Consider the following 17,814-nt stretch of genomic DNA (forward strand, 5'->3'; position numbering starts at 1 on the left):
AGCAAAAAAAAACACGGTGAAAAATTGACGGAAATATGATCATTTAAGTTTCGTGGGTATCCGGGTACCCTGCCGGCATTCCACGTAATAAAAAAAATCAGAAACCCCTCCCCCTGCCCCTCCTCACTTGGAAATTCGGCCAACCCCATTAATAGATATATATTCACGAGTTCTTAGATCTAGCAGAGTTTCAACTTCCTACTAAATAATCATAAAATTATCGATATTTGAAATCGAAAAAGGTACACTGCTGGCCACATAAGGGTTAATCAGGACCTGTCGACCGACAGAACTCGTATTGTGAACCGTGATGATGATAAGAGGGTCAGTGTCGTAGCCAGATTGAGTAGGCGTCCATATCGTGGTCCAGCCAGGCAATCTTTCCGTGGCAGAAATGAAGGCTTCCGATTCCGAAGAAGAGGATTCTCCTTGCATGATGATCAACACTAGGAATAAGGTAAATGAGCCATGCTACGTAGAAGCATTGGTTCAGAAAACTGGTCTGACTTTGGAAATCGACTGCGGATCTGCTGAAAGCGTGATTTCCAAGACTCTGTTTTTGAGAAATTTTAGAAAATATCCCATAGTGGACAGTCGTAAAAGTTTACATGTTATTGATGGTAATCGACTTAGGCACTGTCCATTAATTACGTAAGGGTTTATGGAGGGAGGGGGGTTTGAGAAATCTTACGCGCCATACAAAAATTTTTGGTTTCTCATACAAAAAATTTTACAAGGGGGAAAGGGGGTGCTAAAATTCCCTTACGTAATTAAAGGACAGCCCCTTAGCATTTTGGGAAAAGTGAGGGCCACGGTACGCTTGAATGGTATTGCGGAAGATCTTTATCTGGTCGTGCTGCAGGGGATAAAGTACAAACTATTCGCGAAGCTCGCGCACGCTATGTCTGAACTAGCAGCTTATAAAAATTGAATGTACATCGGGTTTCTTTCCATAGAATATCAGAATTCATGCTAAATTATCATATGCGAAAACTTTTAAAATATTTCATCGGGGAAATTTAGATTTTTTCATCCTTTTAGCTGTTTTTCATACAAATTTGATTGAAATTCTCATTTTCGACCATTTTTGCTCCCATACAAAATGTATGGAAAAATTTTCACCGATAGAATATTTTGAAACCTTCTGCAAATGAAAATATAGCTTGAATACTAATGTTTGGTGGAAAGAAACCCGATGTACATTCCATTTTAATAATCTGTTGGTTCAGACATAGCGTGTCGCGCTCCACGAAATGTTACGGAACTTAAGGTTTTCTAAGGTTTAATTACCTATTATTCGAAGTTCATACCAAATCTGTCCTCCTGGATCAGAGTCCTCTGTATGCTTTTGAAAAAGAACGTACGTTTTGATTGGAATGCTGATTGTGACTTGGTTTTTAACCAATGTAAACAGTTTTTTTTTTTTCTAAATCTAAATGTTCTAGAGTACTTTGACCCTGACAAGCCTGTGATTGTGGTAACGGACGCATGTAACTATGGCATTCGAGGAGTAATAGCTCACGTGGAAGATGGAGAGGAAAAGCCAGTTTCTATCACTTCGTTTTCTCTCAATAATGCGCAGAAAAAAATACCCGATTCTTCACCTAGAGGCGCTAGCTGTCGTTAGTACGGTGAAAAAGTTTCACAAGTTCCTCTATGGGAAGACATTCATAATCTACACTGACCACAAGCCACTGATTAGTATCTTCGGGAAAGAAGGTAGAAATTCTATTTCGGTAACCAGGCTTCAGCGCTACGTAATTGATCTGTCAAAAATGGGAAACGCGGACTTTTGTTCACGATTTCCGGTTTCGCAGGAGGTTCCCAAGGAGTTAGACCGCGAATACATCAAAAGCCTCAACTTTACTGGAGAGTTTCCGCTGGACTACAGGAAAACAGCACCTGAGACAAGAACGGATGAGTTTCTGATGCGGATCATGAAGTATTTGCGAGAAGGCCAGCCAGATCGCTTGAAGAAAAGATTTCTAGACGTTTACTCACATTATTAAGACCTGGAGGAGGTTAACGGCTGTATGCTCTTTAAGGACAGAGTCGTGGTTCCCGAGCGTATGAGAAGAGAAGTTTTGAAGTTATTACATAAAAATCATTCCGGGATGTACAAAATTAAGCAACTAGCCAGGAGAACCGTGTATTGATTCAGAATGAACAGAGATATTGAGGAGTTTGTCAGATCTTGCCGCATCTGCCAAGAAACTACAGCATTGCCTAGACGTCCACCGTATTCATCTTGGATTCCCACAAAAAAGCTTTTTAGTCGAGTCCATGCCTTTTTTTTGAGAAAAAGGTTTTCTTGGTGGTCGTGGACAGCTATACCAAGTGGGTGGAGGTTGAGCAGATGAAAACAGGAATTGCCGGTTCGTGATATGTCCCGTTTGTTCAATACTTGTTATTTTGTATTTGATTTTAATGTGTCACGTTTAGTAAATAAGCGTAGCTTTAAGCGTATCTTCTGTTAAATTTAGTTGTAATAATGTATCTTTCGTTTTTTTTATGTCATTGGGGTAAACATTTTATCTGTTGACTTTATGTGTAAATAAATAAATAAAAATTTACAGTAAGAAGGTGATAAAGGTTTTTCTCAGCATCTTCTCTAGGTACGGGTTACCAGACGTTCTAGTCACAGACGGAGGACCACCGTTTAATTCTAAGCATTTCATCAACTTTTCAAAGGAACAGGGGATAGTTGTCATGAAAAGTCCGGCTTATCACCCGGAAAGCAACGGTCAGGCTGAACGTATGGTGCGTTTAGTTAAAGATGTCTTAAAAACGTTTCTTCTGGACCCTGAAACTAGAAAAGTGGACATGGACGACCAAATCTCATATTTTCATATGAATTACAGGAACATTTGCTTAGGTTCCGACAGTACCTTTCCCTCCGAGCGCCTTCTTTCATACCGACCAAAAACAACGTTGGATTTGGTTAACCCGAAGCACAGTTTAAAGTACAAGGGTCACAAAGATGCATGTTTGACAAACGAAGACAAAACTCATGACCTGTTGACTAATCTGCGTAACGGAGATTTATTATTTTATAAAAATCCAAACAAAACTGATATTAGACAATGGCTACCGGCTAAGTTTATAATGTACATCTCTCCGAACATTTTACAGATTTCACTGGGCGGCCGGATCGTTTCGGCGCATAGGCGTCAACTGAAGATCCCTGAAGACTCTCGCCGCCTGCTATTACGAACAAAATAATGAATCACTACAAATGCACATTAAAATATAACATATTGTAGTGAAACCTTACAAATGCGTAATAAAATAGGACATCACACTTGAACAAATACAACACAGAACAGATATTTTGCCCTGTTACCCTATTGGATAACAATTTCCAATGATAGTATGACGGGGTTTCATTAATGTTGTTGGTCCATCAGTCAATCTTGTAATCGTATTTTCTCTGATGGGTTGCCTTTTGTTCGCAGCATTAGTTGCTTTCATAGCTTAAGTTTTGTCTAGGAATTTCTAATCCTAAAGCCTGGAACACGGGCGCTATCGTTCCGTCGAGGTTTGCGTTTCTTTTGAGAGTTTTCCCATGGGAAATGTGTCTAACTAGTGTCACGCACACGCAAACGTATGCATTGTGTGGGGCACTTAAGGGGGCATCGCTGAATCATATCTTAATGTGAGACGTCTACACTTTGATGTCCCTGCTAGGGATGGGTCTACACATGTCTTCTAGTTAATAATTGCCCGAAATGACCTAAATGTAGGCCATCAAACTGATATTACTGCGATCTCATGGTGCTCTATCACTTCAGAGCATTATAAATGTGCATTAAACTTAGGTACAAGTTTATAAATTAAAAGCGTACGTGTAGCACAAAAATTAAACTTGTAATACTGCCCATTCGCCGTTTTGTTTTGAACGGAGAGAGATCGACACAGCTTTCAGCAGAGCCAAGCAACAGCAATAACGCACGCAAAAGCAAAAAAAAAAAACGAAAAAAGGGTGAAGAATCCATGTCTTAAGATTCCGATTTTTCCGAAGATTCCGACTTTTACGGCTTTGCGGCCGACTCCTTTTTATTTGAGGAGATTTTCCGGTTTGATCGGCAATCGTTTCAGAGTTTCAGTTCTATGGATCCTGCAACAACCTCTGAACAGAGGGCTGTCGAAGCTAATCCTGAAGGAAATGTGCAACCTATATCGAGTGCTACAGTAAATAGGCATAGTAAGAGAAAAAAAAAACAAAAAGCGAAGATTGTATGATTAGGTTTACTACCAAGAATATTTAGTTTTCGATTATTTAAATTTGAATTTTAAATTGTTCTATCGATCATTAGCATGAAACTTCGATTTTATGAATTAGTAACTAATAGTTTGCTGTCAGAAATTAGCAAAAAGTAAACGGAAACGAAAATGAATCATAAGAACAGCCCATCTAAAATATGCTTTCGGGGTAGTGGCATTCGGGCTAATGGGGTAGAATCACCTACAATAAAAGAAAGATCAATCTTCATTAAATGCATTTGTTCCACATCATAATCTTATTACATAGGGTCTTGTACCATTTGGGCAGGTGTACCTATTTTATGCACTTGCCGCTATAACTAAGTCAATTTCAAACCGATTGACTTGAAATTTTGTATAGAGTTAGGCACGTACAGTATCTAACTCTGTACAAAAATTCAAATCAATCGGTTTGAAATTGACTTAGTTATAGAGGCAAGTGCCCAAAATAGGTACACCTGCCCAAATGGTACAAGACCCTATTAACGCATAAGTCTAGAAAGAATAGCCGATGTACAAAAGAAGGCAAAATTTCTGATAAAACTTAAGTTCATTTTTCCAGGCATCAGCTTCCTTTGACAACACAATTGGAAAATATGTTTTCGGGGTAATGGGCCATTCGGAGTATTGGTTTTCGGGGAAATAGTTTTCGGGGTAATGGAATTCGGGTAACTGTTATAGGACCCTCTGGGCCTCCTCCAGAAAAAAAAAACCTAGCTACGCCAATGCTAAAAAAAATATATGTAAACTAGCTGTCCCCGACAAACTTTGTCTTGCATACTGCGTTTTTGACGTTTCAAGTCGAAGCCTCTCCGTTCAAAACGTATGAAAAATCAATTTTTGAAAACTTTTCATTTTTCATTGTTTTAGGCCTCATAAACCTTCCTTGGGTGAAAACTAACAGAACAAAACTTAGACGACCCAATTCGGACCATCCGTTCGCAAGTTATGCGCGGTCCCACGTATGCCACTGCATTCCCGACTAGAGGATCATAACAAGAATATATCATAATTATATCTCATTGTGATATGACTAACAAATTATGTTATAATTTTGTTATGACATGAGCTGTTTATTACTTTTTCGAACTAAATTATAACAAAATATATTATAATCTTTTGTAACTAATTTTGTTATAAATAATTCAAAACAAACTCTGTTAAAACTTTGTTATTTTTACAACTGAATAAAATGATTCGTTGGAAAAATAACACAATTATATCAGAATATGAAATAATTTTAATTTTTAAATACATTACAAAAAATAAAAATAAAAATATTATGTATTCGTTTTTTGTTTGTTTTTTTTACTGCGCTGAATGCCGGAAGCGTATCCGAGTACTCTCAAAACTAAAAGGTACTCTTATTTTTTCCAACTTCGAACCGATTTAGGTGGACTTCGACTCGTTAAAATAAGAAACTATTTTTATTATAGATTATGCGAATAGAACGGTTGGGTCATGCGGTATTACCAAAAGTACAAATTTTCTGGAACATGTCCTTATACTATTGAGCGGCCCAGATGCAAAGGAGTGCAAGTGACCATTTTGAGCTGAGCATATAAAAAAAACTTCAGATTTCAAGCTCTCAGCAACTTTTTTAAGATTATTTTAATGATGATTTGAAAAATTACAATATATCAGAGAAAATTTGGTATATTTTTGAAACTCCATACATTTTGTATGGGATGAAAAATTGATGAAAAACTTCAATCCTCATTTACTCAAAAGTGGTGTTTTGTCACTTACATCCCTTTGTTTCTAACCCCCTCTATTCTAATATCGGAGTTGGAGTTAGCGTATTGAAAAGACATGGTCTCTCGGGAAACATGTTCCGTAATGATTACTTTAAAATCAATGAACACGTACTGTACAGTAGCAAAGGTTTATTGGCTGGGACTCTTATTCGATTTACACATCTTCCGGCAAATCTTCCGGAGTTAGATTTAAGTGCAATAAAAGCAACCCAAATAATTTCACAGTATTTGTGTAGTAGCTATATAGTAGCAGCTGTTTCGTTAATGGGAACTCCTACTAAGTTTGTTCAAGTTTTCACATTTTTTGGTGTTCCCGTATTTGATATTTGCATTTCGAATGCCCACAGCAATAACTATTACTTAATGTATCTTCTTAAGTTTATTGACTGCTGCATTATATTATTGAGTAAAAAATAAAGGCATTGCACCTTCTACAAATTTTATCAGACTCTTTCGTATTTTTTTTATTTTACTCAATGCTTCAAATTCATTTTTTGGGTGAATATAGTATCATAGCTGCTGATATGTTTAATCTAAGTATTTTCTTCATTTAATATCCCAGTCCCGTTACGGTGCAAATTCCTAACACTTTTCCACGATTCCCAATTTTGACACGAATGCACTCTTAGTGTAAAATGTCATAAAAAAAGAAAACGATTCCCAATTCTTTTAGACTAACTTTTAAGCTTTTAGATTAACTAGAATCTGTAGCTTCAAAGCGTGAAACATCTACCTACACGGAAAAAAGAAGAAACCTAAACATGAGTTTTTTTTTTAATCTCAAAATTGAGTAAAGATAGTTGTATTTGTATGTCATATTAACAGTACTTCTATTCTAAATTCTAATTATAACGTCAAAAAGTACCGAACAGACTATGTATTAAGAAGTAATGGATGTTATTGAGCGTGGAGATAGCAAATGCGGTACTAAATAATCCTAAACAATACAAATGTGAATGATAATTCTGCTCAATTGATCACTGCATTTCTCTATTCAAACTTTTTTTTATTACGACCTATTATCATTCGTCCATATTTGCTTTGACATTATGTCAACTTTTTCATTTCTAAAAATAATCTAAATCTTAGAATAAAACTAAATAGCATCTGCAAAAGTTATCATATCAGCCTATGATACAATAGTGATCAATTAAAACAAAGCCACATTTTACCTTCGCTCACGTAGCACAGTGGTACCGCCATAGGCCAAAAATCGAAAAATTGATTGTCTAATTTATGAGTTTGTATAATTTTTACAAATCAATAATGTTCCCAATAATGCAGAAAATCCATTTTTATGTAAGTGTCTGTTGCATATTTTGCATGAGAGCGTAGGTACTGTTATGCAATTTTACATTCTTTAAATTTGTCGAAAAATCACATGACTTTTGAGTTGAACTCCGCGTCTTCGTATAACAAAAGCAAGTAGATTTTCAATTGGTTTTCAACGCAGAGAATCGGAATAGATGTTTATCTTCCAATTCGAAGCGGTAAAAACCGGATCTGGATGTTTTTGGATCAATGGGGATGTGAGTAATAGGCACATAATTATACCAATAGAATATATGCATAATAAAAATTCATGTAACATTTCAAACATGTTCTTAACCACATTTAATCGATCGTCTGCCAGCAAATGGTCAGATTTGAGTAGGAGAATCAATCTGTGAAGGTTGTAGCTGCAAATATCTGCATACAAGCTTGCAGAATGTATTGGAAGTTACCCGTTATTTTTATAAAAAATATGTATTAAAATAACTACAATATTATATACATACTAGTTATTCTGTAGTTGTCTGAAATGCGTACCAAAATGACTGAAATTTTTACAGGAGATATTTGAAAGCTTTTTACAATAATTGAGGTACATTTTATTTGAAAACAATCTTTGAAATTGTTTTATTTAATTATGAAAAAAAATACATTTCTGGAGGTATTGAGGTATTCATACCTCAATAGTTGCATAACAACCATTCTTATTTGGCCTCGTCAAAACTTACCTCTGTAATTGTCGAATTTGATAAGAAGTTTTGCATTCGCTGCCAACATTTAAAAAATTTCCTCAAAACCCATTCAGTACATAATACTGTAGTCCTGGAAGAAGAAGGAGTAAATACGCTCTTTTCGTAATATTTACTAAAAGAGCGTATTTACTCCTCATATTCCCTTCCCAAATCGGAATATTTGATAAATTCATTACCGTTAAATCTTAGTGTACAAATTGATTTCTTTTAAAATTGCAGGCGCTGATTAAATTGCAATGACGAGGGGTATTTGTATATATTTCTTTTATTGGGTTCGAGCTATACATGATTAAAATTCCATATACTATATTACTGGATAGCAGTTGCAATGCAATTGTAAGAAACAAATACGGCTGGACAGATACTTGAATCTTTTTTATTGTGCAAAACACAGGCCCATGAATTATATGACATGTAACTGTGTAAAGCAATATTTGTATGGTTGAAAAATTTCCTTTTACGTACGTTTTGTGAATTAATCCTGAATATTTGTTTGAAATAATTTCAGAAGTAATTGATTCTGTAATTACACTATTGTTACTATTGTTTCAGAATTATCGCTTTTGGGCATTAGGTACTGTAGTTATGCATACTAATTCGATATGTGATGATTTTTTCTGTGTTTCGACAATGCAAATTATTTTATCTCTGAAAAAAATATTCAGTTTCATATATTTATTTTATTGCAGTAGAAATAGAACCTACTAATAAAATGGCAATTATAATGCTAGATTCTATTCACAAGAAGCTATTATGATACAGTCGTGCTATACATGTTTTTACGTGCAATACTTTGAAGAAATTCCTCAGAATTTGACCCACTCTTCATAATAATTTAAAATATATGATTACTGATTTCTGTTCAAAATAAAGGTTTTTAAATGATATTTTCATTTATCATAAATAAAAAAGTTCAAAGTTTATATTTTTCAAGTGATGATCATGAAAATGAACTGGAATATTCTTTTTAGTCATAACATGCTATTTCTGGTCACTTATAATGATTCTGCCCTTCAAAAAACGAAGAAAATGATTTATGACCGCTTCCCTGAACAAATGGAACCACTGTGCGTAGGTACGTGTATGATCATCGGTCTCACAGCGCAAAGAAAAAAAAACAAATTAAATCATCTCCGTCCGTAAAGAATCACGACTACAGCAACTTTGACGCCGCCAGAAGGCACCCCATGACGAAGCTCAATCATAAATAGTCGACTGGCTATTTTTTCGTCGTTCTCTTTGTTCAACAAACGACGCCGGGCCATGCGCACGCCACCACTGTTATTAGTGTTTCAGTGCGCATGTCTGCGCACCGCGATAGCGCTGTTGGTAAGAGAGAGAGGTTCATTGTTTGATCTTGCATTCAAATCTCTGTCTATTTTTGTTCTGCGACTGACAAACAAGAGATGGGGGAATAGGGAAACTGGCAATACGTAGAACCAGTAAAGCTTCTTTCGCCACTCACTTCAGGTGCTGTGATAGCCTCATTGGTAAAGGCGACTGAAAATCAACGATGGCAGGATTATTGGTTCAAATCCCGTCCATGTTTGTAAGTTTTATAATGAACTCGAAAGTTTTTTTTATGTGACCTTTTATTTTCTAAAAATAGAATAACACACTTAAAATAATTACCCAAAAATGAGTATAAAAATTTAGTTTTTACCCTATTTGATTTTTACCCTAATTGAAAATATCAAACTGTATTATAATTTTGATATATTTTATCAAAAACTTAGAACAGGGCTTGATATATTTTTGATGTATTTGTAACAAACTCTGATACACTTTTGTTAGAACCCTTATGATTTTCAGTTAGAATTTTTGTTATTTTAACAACATCCTGCATCTAAATTATAACTGCCTATGTTAGAAAAAATCTGTGTAACATAATAACATATTATGATATAATTTTGTTATGATCGCCTAGTCGGGTTTTTATATATATAGATAGAAAAATATAGATAGATAGAGATATAGATAGATAGACATCAAAATAATCGTTTAACAATGACATTTATTACAGCATTTTGTGTTCGCTAGAACAATAGCCAAAACAAACATAGGATCTAGACATAGTTGAATAAACGCTTCAAAGCATTTAGACCCCGAGACCTTTCAGCAATCAAGCTGATCACAATGTTGTGCCATTGCCCAGGGCATTTGATTAGAAGATTTAATTCATAGTTTATTAATGAAAGTTGGACCTTTTTTTTGTAGAGTGACCAGGTGGAGCTGCAGGACAGCTAATAGCAAAGCCTGGACCCTTTCCCAACTTTCCCCCTACTAGGACCAATACTCACGATGGACTAGACGATGTCGTCAACTTGAGCAATGTGTGTAGTAATTAGTATTGGGTCGTAGTAGTTTTGAAAAATACTGTGTTTCAACTATTCCCATCGCACTATCGTTTTGACCGAATGGAAGCTCCAAAGATGAATTGATAGTTGAACAATATTTCAATAATCAAAAATCTCCGTGGTCACTGGACAACATTCAGAGAGAACGCCTTCAAAGTTCTATTCCTGAGAAATATTACAAAGAAGACCAAAAAATATGTAATAGCTAGTTTTTAAAGATTTGATATTACTGAAAATTATTCGGAGACAGCTACCAGAGCTAGCGTTTTAGCCGATATGGGCAACTAGTTTTTCTGACAACTTCACCAAATAACAATCAAATAATATCCTAAGAATTTCCTTGACTTCCTTGGGCATAGAGTATCTTCGTGCCTGCCACACGATATACACATGCAAAATGGTCATTGGCAGCGGAAGCTCTCAGTTAATAACTGTGGAAGTGCTCATAGAACACTAAGCTGAGAAGCAGGCTTTGTCCCAGTGAGGACGTTACGCCATGAAGAGAGAGAGAGAGAGATCCTAAGTTATTTTATAATACATTCTGAAAATTATTTCAAGCTGATTACCAATAGTGTCAATAACCGATGTTGGTCATTGACATCACCAGCATCATCCTCAAATAACTTTCATATTAGTGTTAGATAACACTTTTTGAGCTTCCATTCGATGTTGTAATGAAATCAGTCAAACCCTATATGTCAAAATAGAGTCTATAATGTGTCGAATTATTAATTTCGCTAGTCGTCTTCTGCATATCTGTCACCATCTCACCCGAAGTATTCCTATATCCACCGTAACCCTTTACATTGTCAACCGTTCCAAGTCCTAAAGAAACATGTAACTAAATTCCTGCTTTTTTTGGTTAGTGTTATAATATCGTCTAGGATATAAAAACAAAAAAGTTCAGTCAGTTGATCTAAAAATGATAAAGATTATTTGTCAACTTTTATATATTCATCCCTACAAAACCTATAAAAATAAGAAATGCAAATATAAACTCATTTCTTATATCAACAGTTTAATTTTTACTCAATCATTCCATTATTTTCTAATGGTAATGAATTTAATTGTTCACCTAACCTAATCTGAAAGGCTGTAAGTCAACTTATCCTAGCGTCCCCTGTCCTGTGTACTTTCGAATTCAAGTGATGAATGATGAGTGTAATGCAGAGACCTCCCCTACCCACTCTTGCGTTACGTTAAATTCAACAATTATTGTTAAATTTGAGAAAATTTAAAGAATGCAAAGATTAGGTCTATGAAAGCTGAATTATAACTTGTGATAAATGCACTACGGATACTCCTTTGGTTCCCATTAGCACTTACGGCCGATTCCTTCACTTGCGATCAACTCGTAAACCAGATATATCTAGCTCAAAGTCCACGCAGTGGAGAATAAACAGGCGCATACGCGCCAACTTGTGACGTAGTTGGGGGGGCGAGGACTCTCAAAATCAACCAAATTCGTAAAATTTCTACGCAGTTCATCTAGTTTAGGCATATTTACGTGAAAACTAGTGCATTGAGCTAAAAAAAGTTGAATTTTGTCCAATTTTGGAGAGCTTCGCCCCCCCCCCAACTACGTCACAAGCTGGCGCCTATGAACAGGCGCTAAAATGCTAATGGGTTAAGCCCTCCCATCGCGTCAAGATTGAATATCCAGGGGGAGGGATTAATCCCAAAAACAAACTTTGAATTTTCGATTTTTTTTTCGAAAAGAGTTGGTATTAACGCAATTGGGCTTTTAAATTTTGAAAAATGTATTGATTTTTCGTTTTTATAAGAAAGAGCATATTTTTCTGAGTTACTATGATTTTTTTCAGATTTTTAGAACTTAATTATGATACCTAAAATCAATTTCAAAGATATTTTATTAAATCACCTTTTGACAGCTGGGCAACTGCTTAACAGCTCCGCCCAGTACAAAATGCAACGAGGGGTGATTCGACAAACCGCTCTCATACAAACTTCAAATTGATTTTTAAATAGGTTGCCGGGCTCCAAAATTCATGAAAATTTGGATTTTGGCTCAGTTTGGCATGTAGATTCAGAATATGAGATTAGGGTAGGTAATCAAAATTTGAACCATATTGCGGCTTTCTGAAGCTGTGCCAATTTTAAGTGATTTTTTCTCCCACATGGAAATAATTTACTACGGCAAAATCGTATGTACATGAAAGCCACGGGTATAAGCTTTCTGTTAAATGGAAAAAAGTTTGTATTTGCACCGAATTTCATTGAAATATTTGATGTTTCATCAACAATGATTTTAATCTTAATTTGAACCATCGTAATCATAATTTGAACCAATTTTAATCTTAATTTGAACTACTGGCGGCAGCAGCTCGAGCAACTCACAAAACAGCCAATTCCATGCTAAACAATGAAAAATCACATGAATCTGCTAATACTCATACCTATTTTTCATTAGGCAGTGGAATCTCAACTCAGAATGTTCGAAATTCTTTAGGAATTTGGAAACTAAATTTGATTTTTTTCATCCCCCAAGAGTAAACAAAGCAACCACTAGCGCAATCTACACGCCAACACTAGAAGCTCACCCCCGTTTACTAGTTCAAATTTAGATTACAAATGGTTCAACTTAAGATAACATTCTCCAAGTAAGAATCACTTAAATAAGTCCATGTTATTAGGTTATATTACGGAAAGCTGTTTAACATCTTTTTCGGGACAATATTTGCCTGAAAAGTACTTCGTTTTAATGAATTATGAATTTTTTTTTTTTTTTTTTATTATAGAGGTTTTAAACCATCTGGTTCATTCGCCTCTGAATTTTGAAATGGTTCAAATTAAGATTACAATTTGACTAGTTCAAAGTTTGATTTCTTACCCTATCTCAACACCGCTAAAGAAGCCAATTCCAGTAAATGCAAATGATTCAAATATGCAGGTAGATACATATAGCGCATTTAGTTCATCACTGGACTATGTCACGAGTTTTCAAGAGTGCGAAAACGTTAATAAAAGTGCGCGATTGCAACAAATCAACTCGGTGTGTTCAGAGCACTTTCGGCATAAATCAAAGAAATAGTGCACCGAAGACATCAACTGGATTTTATTCAATCGCGCTCTTTTATTAACGTTTTCGCACTTATGAAAACTGAGTGCGCTGTCCAGTGGTGAACTAAATGCGCAATATATGAGCATTTTATTCTTACCCAACTGTGATGTCCACTTGCCGCCGCCGTTTCAATCGAAATCCGTGCCACAATTTTGTGCTGACAGCTGCCATCGATTCCAGATCGCTTCGTCACTCCCACCTCACTGCCATTATCTTCTTCACCACATGCTTCAAGACTTGCATTCATGCTGAGTTGGTAAAACTCATTCGGTTGAACACTGCTGCTGCGCTGCCGATGATGGGAAAAGCGGAAAAACCTCGGCCGGCCAGGTTGCTCTTCTGCTCGAGTCGTCGAGTCGTCGTCTTCGATGGCTTTTGCAAGTGACGCAACTGTCAACATCAGCATCATCAGCGTCAAGATTTGCAAGGGTTGGACTCTGCCACCATCTGCGACTGCAACGCCACGATGATGGTCACCATCAATTTCATTATCAATTTTGCGCTTCGAAATGGGTTCGGGTGAGGAATTTATCGGGGTCATCATCACAATGTACGGCGGTTGGAATGATTTTCCATTTGGGGGTAAATATAAATCCCTCAATAATTTACATACAGGCAGAATTTCAGCAACCGTGTGGTGCAGGTGGGAGTAACAGTGTCAAATTCCTGGATAAAAAGAGCATGAGCATGAGCATTGGTGACCGTACACTTCGTAGTTGCTACTCCGTGATTGACCAGAGCTAGCGGAATTGCACAGAGAACCAATAGATGGGGCTTGGGATAGCGCACCTTCCTCAACGTACACGTTCCGAGAGCTCAAACTTTTTTGGGTCAATAACGGCGCCGGCCACGTCCTTACGGTCTACCGGGGAAGGGAAGGAATGTTAGTTTGACAACCGTTGCTACTAGAGGTTGTATGTACTACTGGACCCTCCACAGTTGTCACGGGAAGGAGTTTTTGTTAGTTGGCGGGATCAATAGTTACATAAATCAGGATTCGCTTTGGTAAGCGATGTAATGCATGTAACCGTGAGCAAACACAAAACACATATACACAGAGTTGTGTCACCTCACAGTTAGGAAGAATGGTGAGTCCTTGAAAATTCTGAGTAGGAATCTAGAGAATGTCTTATGAAACGAAAGAGATCTTGCGTCACCTCGCAATTTAGAGAACTGGTGAACCAATACGCAGTGCTACTTGCCTCTGAACCATGGACTCGATACATTGAAACAAAACTCTGTGCCGACACCATCAGTGGCGGACCGCACAATTCAAGGGAAGAAATACTGAAACATATTGTAAAACAAAAATTGAGGTCAGCACCTTGAAGTGGCGGACTGTACAATATAGGGAAATTTCATTGAAAAAAAAATGTGAATAGCGAGAATTTTGGCCGACACCTGAAGTGACGAACGTTACAGTGCTTGCCGCGTAAATTCTTGAAAGATTGATATAAGTAATGAGCATGAGCATGAGCATGAGCATTGGTGACCGTACACTTCGTAGTTGCTACTCCGTGATTGACCAGAGCTAGCGGAATTGCACAGAGAACCAACAGAAGATCCTTAGGGTGCTCATCTTGCCCCGCCCTACCCTACAAACTAAGTCGACACTCATGGCGACGAACTTTACAAATTTGATGAAAGAATGCTGAAACACATATACATGAATTAAAACATACGCAAGATATAATCAGTGTTGAATCTGTTAAATAATTAAACAGTGTCCACAAACAGTAGAAACAACAAGGAACAAACCCACCGACCAATCTCATTCAGCAGACTCTCTATGTTCACTATCGACTGCAGCACTCCAGATGGCACCTCAAACGCATGTTCACTCGTTCAAACCACTCGCTCGATCTCCCACTTTCTAGCTGCCATACTAACGCACACTCGAAAACGCATAACACAAACTCAGTTCAAACATATGATGCCGCTCACTGGTATCTCGGCCGAATTCATAAATATATGATACCTACTTTTTCCCTCCAACTCTACCAAACGACGGCGCACGGAACAATCTCAATGCAGACTCCGCTAAAAATTTAGGAAAAATACTGACGCATAGTTATGAACGAATCAGATTAGTGTGGCCAGCATCGTAAGGTGGCGGACTGTACAAAAATACAGGAAAATTTAATCAAAATGAAACAAAATCAATGGATCAAAGAAAGACGATACGATCGTGCGACACTATTTTCCGACACTCGATGGCACAGTAAGGAACACAAAACTAAACATCCAAGCGTCTTTTCATTTCGTTTTCGCATGCGAATATTTGGGACCGGCGCAAATTTTCGGAGTTGCAGCTTGATCAAAAAGAAAAACTGCATTAATAATTAATTATTGTCAACCAATCCCTACGGTCAGCACTCAAACGGGACAGACTATAAACAACACATTCAGACAAACTTCACGATAAAGCATTAATACACTGAAAGGCGGCTTGCAGTAATGACAAGCATAAAAATGTTTTTAAATTTACCATGGCAAAACATGATCATCGACCAACCAACGCTTTTTGTGTGCGTTTTGTTTCTTCTCACATCAACCGGTTCGATAGCTGAGTGGTAGCGTGCGAGCCTGGTGATGTCAAGGTTCTTGGTTCGAATCCGGTTGCCAATAGAAACTTTTTTAAATTGAAAATCGAGTCCATGGTAAAATTGAAAACATAATTCTGTTGAATTGAAACGAAATTCAGTCTGCACAAATTTAGTGGCGTTGTGCATTTAAATTGACCCTCAGAATAGTAATTTTCACCGCAAGCCGCCGTTCAGTGTACACATACTTTATGGAAACACGGCCTTTCCATAATTACCTATGTAACGCTTCATCGGGAATGGGAAGTACGGCCTAATTTAACGACCCATACAAAAATGTCAGGATCTTCAGTTCCCCCCCCTCGGTCGAAACCACACAACAAAATGTCTTTGGATACAGCCCCGCGCTGAATTGCCTATGATAAAGCTAAAATACTTTTTGGCATCTCTGGAACGCCGATAAATTCACAAAGCGTGCGTACACTCACCTATTCCCAGGCACTAACAAGCACATTCTCTCACACCGTCGACGACTGTGTTACACTCGCGTTGGCCTTGAGATGTAGGTATTTTTTAATAAGTATATTCGTCGCATTGCACACTCACTCCAGTTTTGATGCATTCCAACATGAACCCATTTCACTAATCAATCCGATGCCCAAACGATGCAGCCACCTTGGTAACACGGCACCACCCAAACATTCAAAGTGCTCGTGGACTTACAAAAGGATGAGCCTAACTCGCTCGGCCGAAGAACCTCGACACCAGAGTAGGGCCATCCCCAATCATTACTCTACAATTCTGATTAGAATCCACCCCGCTCCAGTGCCAAAGCTATTGGACCGAGCGAATCAGGTTCATCGATGGATAAGTTCATTGGTCCACATGCAAAAGTACACGAATCCAACAACCGACGACCGAGCGGCGCCGTTTCTGAAAATGAACTCATTTCGCCATATGGATAACACGGTTCCACACAAACATCGATCGAGCGAACACCCGCATACCCGCATGCAACTTCACTTGCTTCCGTGTCATTTTATGTATGTGTTTACAGCAACGTACTCAACCTGATTTGTTTTCACCCAAACGCAGATTAGATAAAAATATAACTCACTGTTGAGACAAAACCTCATCTGTTTCTCTCAACCTAGCGTTAAATATGGTTTGCAACAATTGCGCAGAAGCCCCTGGAGGCATTCTAAAGTCTCAATGGAATTGGCATTGGGAAGGTGGCTGCAGAGCACCCCAATCAAATTTCATACCGTTCATTCTCACTTACATACCACAATCGTATATTCTTTAGTAAATTCAATCACGAATGCCTACACATCATTCACACTCAATAGAACCTGGGGAAAACTAATAAAACTAATGGAGGCATACGCCAATGATCGGAATAATCTCACCGGTTTCCTGTTGTTAGCCACTGCTGTTCCATAATGATCCATTTCTTCCATCAGTAGTTGCAGCGTAGCGGGTAGGCCGTCGTGCAGCACTGGGTAGGTTTAGCACTCACACATATTTATACACACGAAGGAATGAAACGAATGCAACTTTGCAAGCACATACGACTACACTTCCAACACTTTCTCCCATTCTATGATAGTGAGCAAATCCGACTGCACATCTCGCACACTAATGCAGCACCCATTTTTCGAGAAAAAAAAATGGTTATGCCTTCAGGCATTCGAATCACCCGAAACAAAATCCTAAAAACTATCACAATGCTACCACTTTTCGGAAGTATTTTATAAACCAATCACTCTTCTTGCACTTAACTCTGTA

At 37.4% G+C, this 17,814-nt stretch overlaps 1 protein-coding gene across 9 annotated transcripts in view; it reads right to left on the reverse strand.

The window, feature by feature from the left end:
- Positions 1-17,814, reverse strand: part of LOC115259828 (uncharacterized) — a 115,857-nt gene that overhangs the window by 96,551 nt on the left and 1,492 nt on the right. For 8 of the 9 annotated variants that reach the window (XR_009996495.1, XM_062846684.1, XM_062846692.1 and 5 more), the window contains exon 2: positions 13,581-14,149. The exons of the other annotated variant lie outside the window; for it this stretch is intronic. Coding sequence is in view for 7 of the 8 variants with exons in the window: in XM_062846684.1 (XP_062702668.1) it covers positions 13,581-14,027 (447 nt within the window). In the remaining variant the exon portion in view is untranslated. The remainder of the gene's footprint in view (positions 1-13,580; positions 14,150-17,814) is intronic. 9 annotated transcript variants of the gene reach the window in all.

This window comes from Aedes albopictus, chromosome 1 (genome assembly GCF_035046485.1).
Source record: "Aedes albopictus strain Foshan chromosome 1, AalbF5, whole genome shotgun sequence".
NCBI classification, from domain to species: domain Eukaryota; kingdom Metazoa; phylum Arthropoda; class Insecta; order Diptera; family Culicidae; genus Aedes; species Aedes albopictus.